The sequence below is a fragment of the Octopus bimaculoides genome, chromosome 4 (assembly GCF_001194135.2).
Source record: "Octopus bimaculoides isolate UCB-OBI-ISO-001 chromosome 4, ASM119413v2, whole genome shotgun sequence".
Taxonomy (NCBI): Eukaryota; Metazoa; Mollusca; class Cephalopoda; order Octopoda; family Octopodidae; genus Octopus; species Octopus bimaculoides.
The window spans coordinates 15,996,866-16,011,025 of NC_068984.1; the positions used below are offsets into that span (position 1 = coordinate 15,996,866).

The 14,160-nt window shown below is 37.4% G+C and overlaps 2 protein-coding genes across 2 annotated transcripts in view; one reads left to right on the forward strand and one right to left on the reverse strand.

The window, feature by feature from the left end:
- Nucleotides 1-1,631, reverse strand: part of LOC106877062 (F-box/WD repeat-containing protein 1A) — an 81,436-nt gene extending 79,805 nt beyond the window's left edge. The window contains exon 1 of the mRNA XM_052966901.1: nt 943-1,631. The gene's annotated coding sequence lies outside the window, so the exon portion shown is untranslated. The remainder of the gene's footprint in view (nt 1-942) is intronic.
- Nucleotides 1,632-2,038: 407 nt separating this feature from the next.
- LOC106877072 (ragulator complex protein LAMTOR5) overlaps nt 2,039-14,160 on the forward strand; it is an 18,911-nt gene continuing 6,789 nt past the window's right edge. Inside the window, exon 1 of the mRNA XM_014925861.2 lies at nt 2,039-2,234. Coding sequence (XP_014781347.1) covers nt 2,200-2,234 — 35 coding nt within the window. The 5' untranslated portion in view covers nt 2,039-2,199. The remainder of the gene's footprint in view (nt 2,235-14,160) is intronic.

Consider the following 14,160-nt stretch of genomic DNA (forward strand, 5'->3'; position numbering starts at 1 on the left):
TATATATATATATATGTTAGATATAGATATGTGTGTTAGATAAGCAACGTTTAATAATCGACATAAACTATGCAAAAAACAAACAAAAAAATCATAGGTATATATTCTGTTGCTTAATATTTCTTCATAAAAAATATCTTTTTTTTTTTTAAAAGAAAACGTTTTAAAACCCAACCCATTAAATTACTTAAATATTTGTCATTCAAGATAACAAAAATTAATTATATGTCCCATTTTCTAGAACAGGTTGTGAGCAAGACTGTTCTGGCCCTCAGTAACACACCAGCTTATTGTCACCTGTTCAGTAATTATGCAGAGTTCTTACTAGTCTTTTGTTTTTCTTGGATGATACAGCATGGTGACTTTCAATTTAAAAAAAAAAAATTAACGAAAACAAAAATAAACAAACTTCTGGTTTATATTCGAGTTCAATTTTGTTTTGAAAGCTTACTATTGTGAACCGTACTTCACAATAGGGAGCTTTTAAAACTGGATTGAATATATTTACACCGTAAAAGAAATCTGCATTACTAAATTGATTTTCTTCGAGGAAGTTAAGGGTTGTTAAGTAACTATTCTTCGTTATGTGAATATTCTTAGAGTCCGTATGATGGAGTAGTGTGAAGGTAGCAGCAGAAAGGAGGAACATTCAAAAACAAATACATAAATAAAGATTTGTTTAAATATACAAATGTTCAGATAGCAACAGCAATAGTAAAAACAAAGAGGAGCTAGGTACATATTTTAGAAGTCCAGTAGTTTCTTCTACTTCACCAGGTATTGGCAAATTTACGAATATAGTCTCTAGTTATGAGCGAAGGGCCGAAAATGACTAAAATGTAATTATTATAATTGAGTTTAGTAATACCATTTAAAATATGTATTCCATTTCACAATCCTGAGAGTAAAGACAGTGCGAAGGAAAGAAAGAATGTGACTTACCTTTCACCAACTAACAAAATCTGTTGCTAATGGTCCCCAAACATAGTAAATTCTGTTGTCAATCGTCCTTTTTTCCTCTCCTACTTCTGGTTTGCTTTCAGTACAGCGTGCCTCACGGCACACAAGCATGTATTTCGCAAGTCGGGTGGGTCCCTTTCTTTACACGTAAATTTACAAAGAAATATATGAGTGTAATGTGTGTTTTGTGTGTATAATCCTAGATTAATTTCATTATGTATGAACATTTATACGTTCACTTTTTACGATGCATTCGAATAAATCGTTAACCAAAGTTGCGAAAGAACACGTAATCAGAGAATGGAGGGAAGTAGCCGACGAGGAAATTCACGCAGTTCCTGAAGAACAACGGCGAGAAGTCGAAGACTACTGAAGTCATAATTATCCCCTTCCACTACAACTATGTATTTCTTTGCCTTCGTTTACCCCCACCACTTTCATATACACAATCATTCTATGTTAGAGTGACATCCATGAAAACAGACTGAACGAACGAAGAAAGAGAGGCCAAGAATTAGAGGAAGGGAGTGATAGAAGAAACCATAAACTTTCTATAAAGGGGCGTCAGTAGTAAACAATGTCACAAACCTCAACTTCAATTTGTGCACAAAATTGAAGATCTGATCCAAACTACACGAAAGAAAATCGATCAAGTTTCTTCGGTTATTTTACCTTATTGATAGTTTGGTAATTATATTCAATATAATCAAAAATCTAATTTTTATTTGATTTTTTTTTCCAGTCACGACTCACAATAAAGTGCCAAATGCAACAAAAGGACTGATTTCCACGCTAACAAGGGAGTCTCTACGTGGTCCTAAGACCTGCAAAAAATAGCAGCCGAATCTGCCTAAACTCAGTCTATCGTGGTATATACGTACAAGACATAAGATAATGTAAGTCTTATACTTCTCTAAAAAGACGGGATGTTCGATCAATGTTATCTATTATTACACACCATACATTCTAAATTTAAAAGCGTATCGACTTAGGGTTTCTGAACACGTTTATAAAAATACACTGCCACCCCTCTGTATTAAAATGGTATCGTCGTACTATTTCTCCGATCCCAACGTGTTAGTTGTTCTGCCACAGTGAGATAGCAGCAGCAATCACTTCCTAGAGGAAGTCTTTCCCAATATCTCACATTTAGTCAACATAGCTCACACTTGAAGCCATCTCTGTTGCTATTTAGACGTAGACTTTAGAATTGTTGACTAAATACTACACATATTTACAATGGAGTCTCAGATGAACAAGGTACTTACAGAAGTGTAAGTTAGGATATTTTCCTTTTACGTCTATTATTGCTCTCCATTCATTAGAATATTTGTTAAATTGCTAGACTTCCGCTACGCACAGTATATTAATGAGTAAATATAAGCGATGATTGGGAACAGTTTCATAGACCCCATGTCAATTACATAATCCCTAAAGCTATATACTATAAACCATTAATCGAATAATATTATAAGCATAGTTTCTTACTAAAAAATCGATCTATTATTTGATCTGTTAGACTGACAAAATAATAATTATAAACTGTACATAGTTCATTCTATGTAAAGAGGATCGACTTGTTTTATATATATATATATATTAATAATTCATTTCGATATCGTTTTCGAATTAAATTTCATTATTTTAAAGGTTTTTAAAGGTTATTTTAAAGCTGTTTTCTACATAAACACCCTTGGATGTTGTATGGGTCATAGTATTTAACCTTTGGGATAACATATTTTAGAAACCACGATTGCGATATCTACTTTTAGTCTATTTCTTTTAACTACTGATAACAGAAAGTTTCGATTCTTCTCACTATACATTATTAATAGTTCATTAGAAATATTTATTCCAATGCTCGGCCGTTTCCATTGACTTTATGACTTCTTGAAGAATGTTGATTTCTAAAATATGCTGCAAGACTTCTCATTTAAGGGACGAATATAGTCGATTAGATCAACTCCAATACTTGATTGATACTTAAAAAAATTGCTAAGTTCATCTCTGGCCAAGTTGTTGTTAAGTGCAGATTTATACCATGTGATAGTAATTTAGAACTATATTGTTACTAAAGAACGGAACTATATATATTTGGGAGCAGCGCCTATGGCTCTATGTTTTTCAGGGTCTCCGTGATAGGTGAGTTGTAAGAAAAGACTTGGTCCAAATGTTTGTACCAGAGAGGACTATGCTAAAGGGTTCCAAGGGCCAGATGGTAGTGTTAAACCGAGTGACTGGTTAAGTCTACCACACAAAGTTTGTGTATATATCTATATATATATATATATATATATATACATATATATGTATTTGTAATTTGCCTATGTTTACTTAAAACATCCGCTTTACAAAAATGAAATATTTAGTTCTTTATTTAAGTAGAAAAACATTATTCTGTATTGAACCCTTGGTCAGGACAGTTTTAGCAGTTCAATTCATAATTGATACTGTACTTTGGTAATGGTAACATGAAACAATGATTCCTAACAAGGTTGTCGTATCGCATTGAAGATGCGACTAACAGAACTTGGGGGGCGTCGCAGTATTGTCTAATTTATATTTAAGGAACCTTTGTATTATTAAAATATAATCTCTTACGAATTATCCTTCAGTGTATAAATAGTAGTAATTTTTCTTAAGATCTAAAACAACAAAATGAATTAGGTTATCACAAATTAAAATATAAGACGGAATTACCGTCATTTGGAAAATAACTATTTAAAGTAACAATCATTTGTTTGGGTTTGAAGAAATTCCGAAAGCTGATTTAAAGTGTTTATTTAACACAAGTGACATATTTCTGAGATTCTGAAAGTGTTTGTGTTTTATGAAAATACATGTCATCGTGTATGATATATTCGGCAGAATTCTGCTACGTAAATAACTTCACTCTGGTTTGCATTTATCAAACATTTTCGGCCAACACCGGTTTGGGTCATAAACGATGTATATATTGTTGCTGTTGTAACCAAGCTTTCGATTTTGAGCAAACTTGGGTAATTTTTCAGATTAACACCCGCAAGATCTTCACTAGGGTGTTAGGGTTAGGGTTTTAGGGTTTGGGTTAGGAAATTCCGTCCATAACTGTAACACTAACCCTAACCCTAAAACTAACCCTAAAACCCTAACCCTAACACCCTAGTGAAGATCGTGCGGGTGTTAATCTGAAAAATTACCCAGACCTGTTTCGAAGGCAATCTAATCTTGTCCATTCTGTCTCATGAGTATGTAGGGTTAAAGTAAATAAAGTAAAGGTAAAGAATACGCACACCATCCGTTTTCGGCGCTTAGGGTTAGGGTTAGGGTTAGGGTTACGCCGAAAACGAGTTGTGTGCGTATTTTTACCCCTGCCGTAAATAATGTATATTTTTACACTTTCAAGACAGTAAGGTGTGATTTACCTGCTGTTTCTAGCAGGTCGAGTGACTACCTGGACGCTCTCTGTATAATTAAAATTCACTGAGATGCTTCTAGGCCACGGACACCTTACCAAATACTGCTGCCATGGATATTTATATAGTTTAGGAGATGGGTTATGTTCGTAGCTGTAGTCAGGAAAAAAGGAAACCACTTTTCTGGGTTAATCTTCGTCTGAGGGACGAAAAAACTCAGTAATTTTTGCCGACGCAGTTTCCTTTACCTATACGAGTACATATATAGTATGACAACAGAATGTTGTTCAATTTCCGTTGGACGTACATTATAACTGTTAATTTTGGAAAATTCATTTCTGTTCTCTGTAATCGGTTATATTTTCATTTAACCCAATCGAACAATAACTGGGACGCACTTGACATCTCGGACGTTTCTTTTTTTCACACTGTCCATTCTTTATGTATGTTAGTTGTTGCTTAACGCTATGTTAGTCCTGATTGACTAGACCTATGATGAAAAGCATTCCAGTCGTGACTGTCTCACCTATAGGGTATCTAAAAATATATTTTTTTTTAAAACAGTAGGATATGATTTTGAGATGGGTTTAGCTGCTATTTTTAGCAAATTGAACGACCATGATAGGTTCTGATGACTTACTGCACTTATCGATGACGGTGTACATTCCAGTACATTGTTTGTGGCTAGTGAGATTATTGATGTTGCTATTTTTGAGTCTATGTACTTTTATTTGGACTGTGTATGTCACAGTGTTCTTAAGGTGGTATTTTACTAATATTTTTAGGTGATGTAGAATTTAATCTTGGTTAAGCCATGCTATGCAGGTTGTTGGTTGAATGATGAAGTATGACTCGGGTCTACCTTCCCAGTTTTACAAGACCTTCATCATTTTGGCAACCATAGAGCGCAATCTTATATACATTGATGAATTGTATGAAAGCTTGGACATGTTGCATTTTGGATACTGTGCAGTATTTCTATGCTACACAGATTCTCGTGGTAGCGACAGCAGAGATGGGCAAGGTAACTTGGTCTGAGCATGACTGTTGCACTTCTTGGTGGTTTGCCTCCTAAATTAGTGTTTCAGACCTAAGAAGTCTATTGATTCTGTGGCTATTTCTGAATGTATATGTTCAGGTTGAGTGACAGTGACTGAGATATTGTTTTGAAGATGTAGTCATTGAAAATCCTTTGGGGGTTAGGATGAAAGATCACCGTCTGTTTGATATAACTTTGCGAGTCTACATGTCGTTATGTAGGCCAATAAGAGACCTACAAGTCTGCTTGCAGACTGAGCGTGGGAGAAGTGGTACTGTAGGTCATGTCACACTACCTTCTTCATTGACATTTATTGCTGAGATATTTGGTTCATGTATCGAAGTGTTGGGTTCTATAATAGATAATCCATTTCGTCGTGTGGCATTTGTTTACCAACGTTTCTCACATGTACATATCATACTTCTTCAGATTGCTTTTGTCTTTGGAACCACTTCATTTGTCCTCGTGTGTGCTTTCCTTCGTTCACCTTGAAGTAAAACAGTTGTTCGTCATCATCATCATCATCATTCAACATCCTTTTTGCCATGCTTATATGTGTTGGACGGAGTTTATTGAAGCAGATTTCTACGGCTGGCTGTCCTTCCTGTCATCAATCCTCACTGGTTTCCAAGCAAGGTAAAATTTCTCCATGGCCAGATATGATCTTGCAGAATACTGGAAATGAATGACATTGCTTGTGTGACAGTGACATTCACTTACAACCGTCAGGCAATGTCACGGCAAGGACACACACACACACACACACACACACACACACACACACACACACACATGATAGGCTTATTTCAGTTTCCATCTACCAAATACACTCAAAGGCTTTGATGGATTTATAATAGAAGACACTTGCCCAAAGTACCACGCAATGAGACTGAACCTGGAACCATGTGGTTGGGAACTAAACTTCTTACCATACAGTCATGCCTGATTATCCAGTACTGCCTATTGAAACTGATATTCTGTAATTTGGGTTTCAAGGCAGGAGATACTGGCTTGCTCAAGCATGCTGGCATTCTGCTATTTTCTTTCTCACTGAATGTATGTGATTTTCTTCAGACATCTATTTCTGATAGTGCATTTTCAGCTTATGGAGTGACAACCTATAATTTCTCCAGGTTTCAGAACTATCTGGGAGAGTTTATACATACGTTATACACCAGAAATTTAGTTGTCTCAGATCACACATTTCATATACCTGTCATCTCAGACAAACAGGGTATGCTAGTATATTTTATTAGTGGTTGGGTCTCTTCATCAATAGCTGCATTCTGTGATTGATAGCTACCCAGATATTGGAAGTGCTCAACATTTTCCATCATCGTCCACATCATTGACTAGCTGAACTAGGTTCCTGCCTGTTGGCTGTTTGGAGATGCAAGATCATAGCTTTATTTATGTTGAAAGTTTGACCTATGCTTTCATATGTGTGGAGAAGATATTGTCTGTAGCTCTTTTTCTGAAGGTACACAAACTGTGACATCTGTGAACTAAAGTTCAAATAATCAAAGTAGTCATGGGCTTTGTTGTGGAGAATGCCAGAGTTAAATGACTTGCTTACTTTGCAGTATGAAATTCATCATCATCATCATCATCGTTTAACGTCCGCTTTCCATGCTAGCATGGGTTGGACGATTTGACTGAGGACTGGTGAAACTAGATGGCTACACCAGGCTCCAATCTGATTTGGCAGAGTTTCTACAGCTGGATGCCCTTCCTAACGCCAACCACTCTGAGAGTGTAGTGGGTGCTTTTACGTGCCACCGGCACGAAGGCCAGTCAGGCTGTACTGGCAACGGCCACACTCAAAATGGTGTATTTTATGTGCCACCTACACAGGAGCCAGTCCAGCGGCACTGGCAACGATCTCGCTTGAAAGTCTTTACACATGCCACGGGCACAAGTGCCAGAAAGGCAGCGGTGGGCACAGGTGCCATCACGATTTCGCTTTTGCTTGCCCTAGCAGGTCTTTGCAAGCCGAGTTTTGTGTCCAATGAAGGAGACTTGCCCATAGTGGGCTTGAAGTATTAGGGCAATTGTGCACTCTTGTCTTACTCCATTTCTCATCATTTAGCACCTGTTTTCCATGCTGGCATGGGCTGGACTCTTTCACTGGAGCTGATAAGGCTGGGAACTACACCAGGTTTCAAAGTCTGTTTTGGCTTGGTTTCTGCAGCTGGATGCCCTTCCCAACATCAACTGCTTTATAGTGTACTGACTGGGTGCTTCTTTGTGACATCAGCACAGGCAGTCACTAAGCAACTTGCCAGACAAAACTGCTTGGCTGGAGGGAGGAGGAGTAGTATTTAGGCAGGGGTGGCTTTGTGCCAGTTGAGAGATTAAAGGTATAGAGGGACAAGGATAGGTGTCTTGCTGTGGAGTAGATACATGGATGCCCCAGTTAGAAGCATTGCACTTCAGCTTTCCTGTCATGCAGAAGTTGCTGGATTGTGATGAGTTTTTGTGAGCATCCCATGTTTGGCTAGCACATTTCACAGGGCTTCAGATTTACAGCATCAAAGAAAGCCATGTGTAATGGTTTGTGTTGCTCATGTCATTTCTCCCATAGCTGGTGTGCACAGAACACCAGATGAGTAATAGTTCTGAAAAGTTCTAAACTAGATTTGAACTAGAGATTCTCTGATAATGGGATGAGATGGTTGAGCAGGATTCGAACCAGAATTTTTCCAAGTATTTGACAAAAGTGAGAGTTGTCTGGACTTGCCACATTCTAATTTGTTTTCTTTCTTGAAGATAGTAGGAATGGTTGCATCTTTGAGGTTGTTTGTTGTTAGTGCTTCAGTTATCAAATCCTGTCAAATTTGATTGTCTCAACTTTTAGCAAAAAATTGCTTTCTTTCTTGGTTTCTGCAATGTCAGATGGTGCAGCTAGGTTGTTCATCATTTGGTCTTTGTTTGATGCTGTCTACAGATCTTTTATTTGTTGCACACTCTGCTCCTGCCTCTTTCTCTCATATTTTATCCCTATTCACCTTGCATAAAGTTCCTTCTCTCTTCATGAGGTTTGTAGTTTTGCAAGCTGTGTGGTGACTTCACTTGTGCTGGTGGCATGAGAAAAAAGTACCCAGTACATACTGCTTGTATTTGCTGGCAAACTTTCTTTTTGTACACATTACTCTTGTCATTTTGGTAAACGTGAAAAGCTGCTCACTTTCTTTTGATCACTGGGTAAGGTGTTGTATGTGTGAAACCAGTCTTAGTGTGAGGTGATTGGAAGAGGTTTGAATACAACAAGGGTAAAGAGAGGTGGAGAGACAAATGGCGGGTGTCTTGTGGTGAAGGCTTGTGACAAGCCTGTACTGAGGAATAGTGATAGAAAAGTCAGACAGGTGACAGCATGCTTGTGAACTAGAGGTTGGAGTATGTCTATGAGTGATTTAATACCAGTTATTTGAGTGAGCCTTCTCTGGATGCTGTCCAGGGTGTGTGTGTGTGTGTGTGTGTGTGTGTAGCAACAATACTGTTCCAGATGTGGGAGCAGCACTCAGTTTCTTTTCAAAATCCCTTTGCTACACCACCAAAAACACTGCCAATAAGTTGATTATATTTAAAAGACTATATTGCATATAGTCCGCCCTTGAATATAATACGCAGGGGATTTTTAGGGGGCTGTACCTCTGAAAAACCTAAACCTTGTGTATAATATGCACCCCTTCTCTAACTTGAGTCAAGGAGGTCTAGATAACGTCCTTGGTTTGTAAACGTATATACGGTAACGTCCTTTATTATTATTGTATATATAACATAATGCAAGCGTGTAGCTTTTTTGTGCACTTTGAAAATAAAGAAATAACAGTAATAACATCAGTGAAAAATAAATATAGCTTAAGGTATTTTCGCACCCGACATCACAAGATACGTCTGAATAAACATTGCCGGACAGCAAATAGAGACTCGGACATTGCTTAGAAAATATTTTTCATTTTTAACCTCGTATATAGTACACACTAGGGATTTTGACCTTTAAATTTTGGGAAGAAAATGCGGATTATACTCGAGGATTTATGGTAAATCATTTTCTTCAATATATTATATGGAATGTCAAAATATTTCAACTGCTAGAAATTACCAGATGGTGGTAGTGTTGTTTTTCTACACTTCATAGGTTTGGTGGTCTGCCAGCATTTGGCGATGTTCCTTGAGGTAGTGTTGGTTGTATTTTGCATGAATGGAAAATTCAGGTGAAAGCTTTACTAATGTTGAATCAAGTTAGAATGGTATTTGTGGGAGTTTTTCTGTTGTTGAAGCCAACATGTATTTTCTGTGTTACGAATTAATATTGTGGTTGAGTGTTAGGGTATGAATCAGTATTAATTTTTTTCCTTCACATCTACATTCCAAAATTTGCAGTTTTTTGTATATTATTATGTGTTTGGTTTCTTTTTGCAATAAATTAAATGTTTTTTCATTAGTGAGAGGAGAACATTTAGTATTCTACTTGAACCACATACAAATTAGAATTTCTCTGACAATGTAAAGTGTGTGTGTGTCTGAAGGCAGATGTGGCTTTGTGGTTAAGAAGCTTGCTTCCCATTCATAAGAACTTAGGTTCAGTCCCACTGTATAGAACCTTGGGAAGTATCTACTATAATCTCAGGTTGACCAAATCCCTTTGGTAAACTGAAACTGAGAGAAGCCTGTCATAATAATCATCATCATCGTTTTACGTCCGTGTTCCATGCTAGCATGGGTATATATATATATATATATATATATATATATATATGTGTGTGTGTGTGTGTGTATGTGTGCACACCTTTATGTGTATGCACAGAGCAGAATCTTAGACAAATGTCTTCTACTGTAGCCTCAGGCTGACCAATGCTTTGTGAGTGAATTTGATCGGTGGAAACTATGTGGAAGTTCATTCTATATATATGTGTGTGTGTGTGTGTGTCTGCTCTTGCACTGCTTAGCAATCAGTGTTGGTCTGTTTACAAACCCGTAACTTAGTGGTTCAGTAAAAGAAACCAATAAAATAAGTATCTGACTTAACAAAAGAAGAAAAAAAAAAACATACAGGGTTTAATATGTTCATCTAAACCCTTCAAGGTGGAACCCTTCAAGGTGGTACCCCCTCATGACTGCAGTCCATTGACTGAAACAAATCGATGATAAGCTGGATAGAACTGCAAAAGAATTATCAACTTTATACATCAGTTTTCATTTTCTGTTCACTACAAACCAACTGTTGATGTTGACCATTCTTTTCAAGTCATCTTTTTCTCACTTTCCTATCTACCATCTATTATAAGTTCACAGAACCTCAATAAATCACTTCCCATCCATTCTCATTAAATGTCATTCTTACTCAAGTGTTTTCTTTTAGCAATATTATTTGATATGTCTAAATGTTAATTTGTACTCAACCTACCATTTGGCTTTCATAGTATGTTGTAAAGATTGTAATTATTTTATTCTTCGTCATTGCAAATATTCTACTATTGTCTCTAAACTTGTCCTCAGATGCTTCTGTTTTTGAATCTTAGAATTGTAAACAATTGAGAACTTATTAAAATTCTTCATTTTTGTATCTGTTGCTAATCTTTTTTAACATTATATTGCATAGTATATATCAATATATATGTATATAGGAAGGCGGTGAGCTAGCAGAATCGTTAGCCATCCAGGCAAAATGCTTAGCAGCTTTTCCATCCATCTTTATGTTCTGACTTCAAATTCCACTGAAGTTGACTTTGCCTTTCACCCTTTTGAGCTCGTCAAAATAAGTACTAGTTGAGCCCTGGGGTCAGTGTAATCGACTTAGCCCTCCCTTGAAATTACTGGCCTTGTGGAAGAGGTAGACCCAGGAAGACCTGGAACGAGATAGAGAAGCATGATCTTCGAATGTTGAGTTTCATGGAGTTGATGACAAGTGACCGAGACCTTTGGTAATATGCTGTGTTTGAGAGGACTTGTCAAACCAAGTGAAATTGTAGTTGTGGCTGTTGGAGGTATCATGCAAATGGCACTCATGAAATTGTAATCGTGACTGTTGCTGGTAGCATGATCTTTGATTGGTGGGCTTCACGGATGACAAGAGACTGAGACCATTTGCAATATGCTGTGCTGAGGAGACTCGTTAAGCTATGTGGAACTGTAGCCATGGCCATTGCTGATGTCATGTAAATAGTACCTATGCTGGTGGCTTTTTTTGTCTTCTTGTCAGTTGAAAAAATTCGCTAGAAAATGGCGTGCGACTGGTAAAGTCCTGTTTTCACGGGGGCAATTCAAACGTGGCAGCAGACAGAATGATGACTGGCAGTTCAGTGGAGTCTTCTGGTGCACTGCAGCTTCTTTCGGTTGCCGGAAATTCTTCACTCGGGGGTCACCATTTGTAATGGGAGGCAAGGTTCTCGATATCGGTTGAATATCGCCTTCTCTCATTAATTTCTTGTTCTTAGTGTTAAGGCTCCAGCAGGTGAGGAAACAAGTCTGAGGTAAAGCGCAGGTTCTCAAACAGTTTTATTTACACAATACACAAAGGTGAAAGTGCGTTGCTCTCTGCAGCCATCTCATGCGGTGTGAGTTCATCATTCTCTGTTACGCGGGCCCATTGCCTCAGGAGATGTGACGAGCGGATTAGCCTAGAGGCCCAGCCAGTGAAGTGTGCTCTGCAAGCGGTCACAGGGAAAAAGATCGAATCTGGTTGCTTGGCTGTTTTATCCAGTTTGCCATCACGAGCCTCGTTGTGATCTCGCGCATGGCAAATGGATGCAGGTGAGATCTCGCTCCAATCTCGGAGATGGCAATGGCTGCCGTGAGATCTCATCCAACATGGTGCTGACTGCTTGTACTGCTACACACTCTTGGAGGGGTTGGCGTTAGGAAGAGTATCCAGCTGTAGAAATCAAGCAAAATCAGACTGGAACCTGTTCCAGTCAAACCGTCTAATCCATGCCAGCATTGAATGTGGATGTTAAAGGATGATGATAATGACAGAACTTTAAAGTAAATAACCAACTCAGTGTTGCAGCCAATTTAGTTATGTCTCTACCGACTTTTATAATCAGAACTACTTCTAAGATCTAAATTTCAGGACATCATACCAACAAAAAAAGATAAGGTAGATATGAATACCACAAGCAATTTGTTTTTGTCACTACTTCATTGTGACTTTTCCATCCATCCATCCATCAATTAATCATTATTATCCATTTTTATTGCCAAGAACACTAAAATAACTAGAAGAAGGATATCTTGCCAGTAGATACAAAATATTTTACAGTGTTCTTATATATATATATGTGTGTGTGTGTGAAAGGCAGTGTTTAATTTCCATCTTCAAAAAGAAAATCTAAATCTACATTTTTTTGATGTTTAGATTAATTTGATGTTTCTGGTTTGGAATGGAAAGTATTTAGATCTCAGCAGAGTTGTGTCATCAACCAAGCTTATCATTGACGTAGAATACTTTAACAAGAGACCATCCATGAATGAGCAATTAATGATGTATTTTAACCCATCAAAATATTAAGTCTTGTGTTATGAACAGAAAACAATACAAAATTGCTTTCTTTATACCAAACAAGGAAGCTGTCCAAAATACACTATAATTGATATGTAGTTATGTCTATGAATTTGTTTTGCTCTAATTATGTTCACAGGCTGTGAACTAATTGCTGAGAGTTATGTGGCAGAATACCAAGGAATTATTCTCTACAAGAAACCCAGCAATGATGCTAACATTTTAAAAATTACTTTGTTAGACTACACTTTTGGTCTTCATATTAAACTAACAGGAAAGAATATGAACATTCTTTTCAAAGATAACCGATGTCTTGTATGAATTATTAGGAATTTCCTTGAGTATTGTTGTGCTTATCCTTTCATGCTGAAGAGCATGATGTCACTCAAGGAAGTGACAGCTCTTAGCATTTCTTGGAGGCCAAAGTTTGATATGAAACTTTCCTCCCACCAAAAAACCATCTGTATTCTTTCATTGGCAGCCAATATTTTATATATGTATGTATATCGGAGTGGTTGGCATTAGGAAGGGCATCCAGCTGTAGAAACATTGCCAAATCAAATTGGAGCCTGGTGTAGCATCATTGCTGGGTTTCCTGTAGAGAATAATTGCTTGGTATTCTGCCACATAACTCTCAGCAATTAGTTCACAGCCTGTGAACAAAATTAGAGCAAAACAAATTCATAGACATAACTACATATCAATTATAGTGTATTTTGGACAACTTCCTTATTTGGTATAAAGAAAGCAATTTTGTATTGTTTTCGGTTCATAACACAACACTTAATATTTTGATGGGTTAAAGTACATCATTAATTGCTCATTCATGGATGGTCTCTTGTTAAAGTATTCTACGTCAATGATAAGCTTGGTTGATGATGATATATACCAGGCTCCAACCTGATCTGGCCATGTTTCTACAGCTGGATGCCCTTCCTAATGCCAACCACTCCAAAAGTGTAGTGGGTGCTTTTTATGTGCCACCAGCATAGGAACCAGTCATGCGGGCCTGACATCAATCATGTTTGGATAGTGCTTGTTACATGCCACCGGTACGGGGGCCAGTCAGGGGGTACTGGCAACGGCTACGTTCAGATGGTGCTTTTTATGTGTCACCAGCACGGGGGCAAGTCAGGCGGTATATATATATATATATATATATATATACATACATACTAGCAGAGACACCAGGTGTTGCTCGGGATTAAAATGGCATAATTTGTATATAATATATTACAGTTATGTTGAAACAGGTGATATGG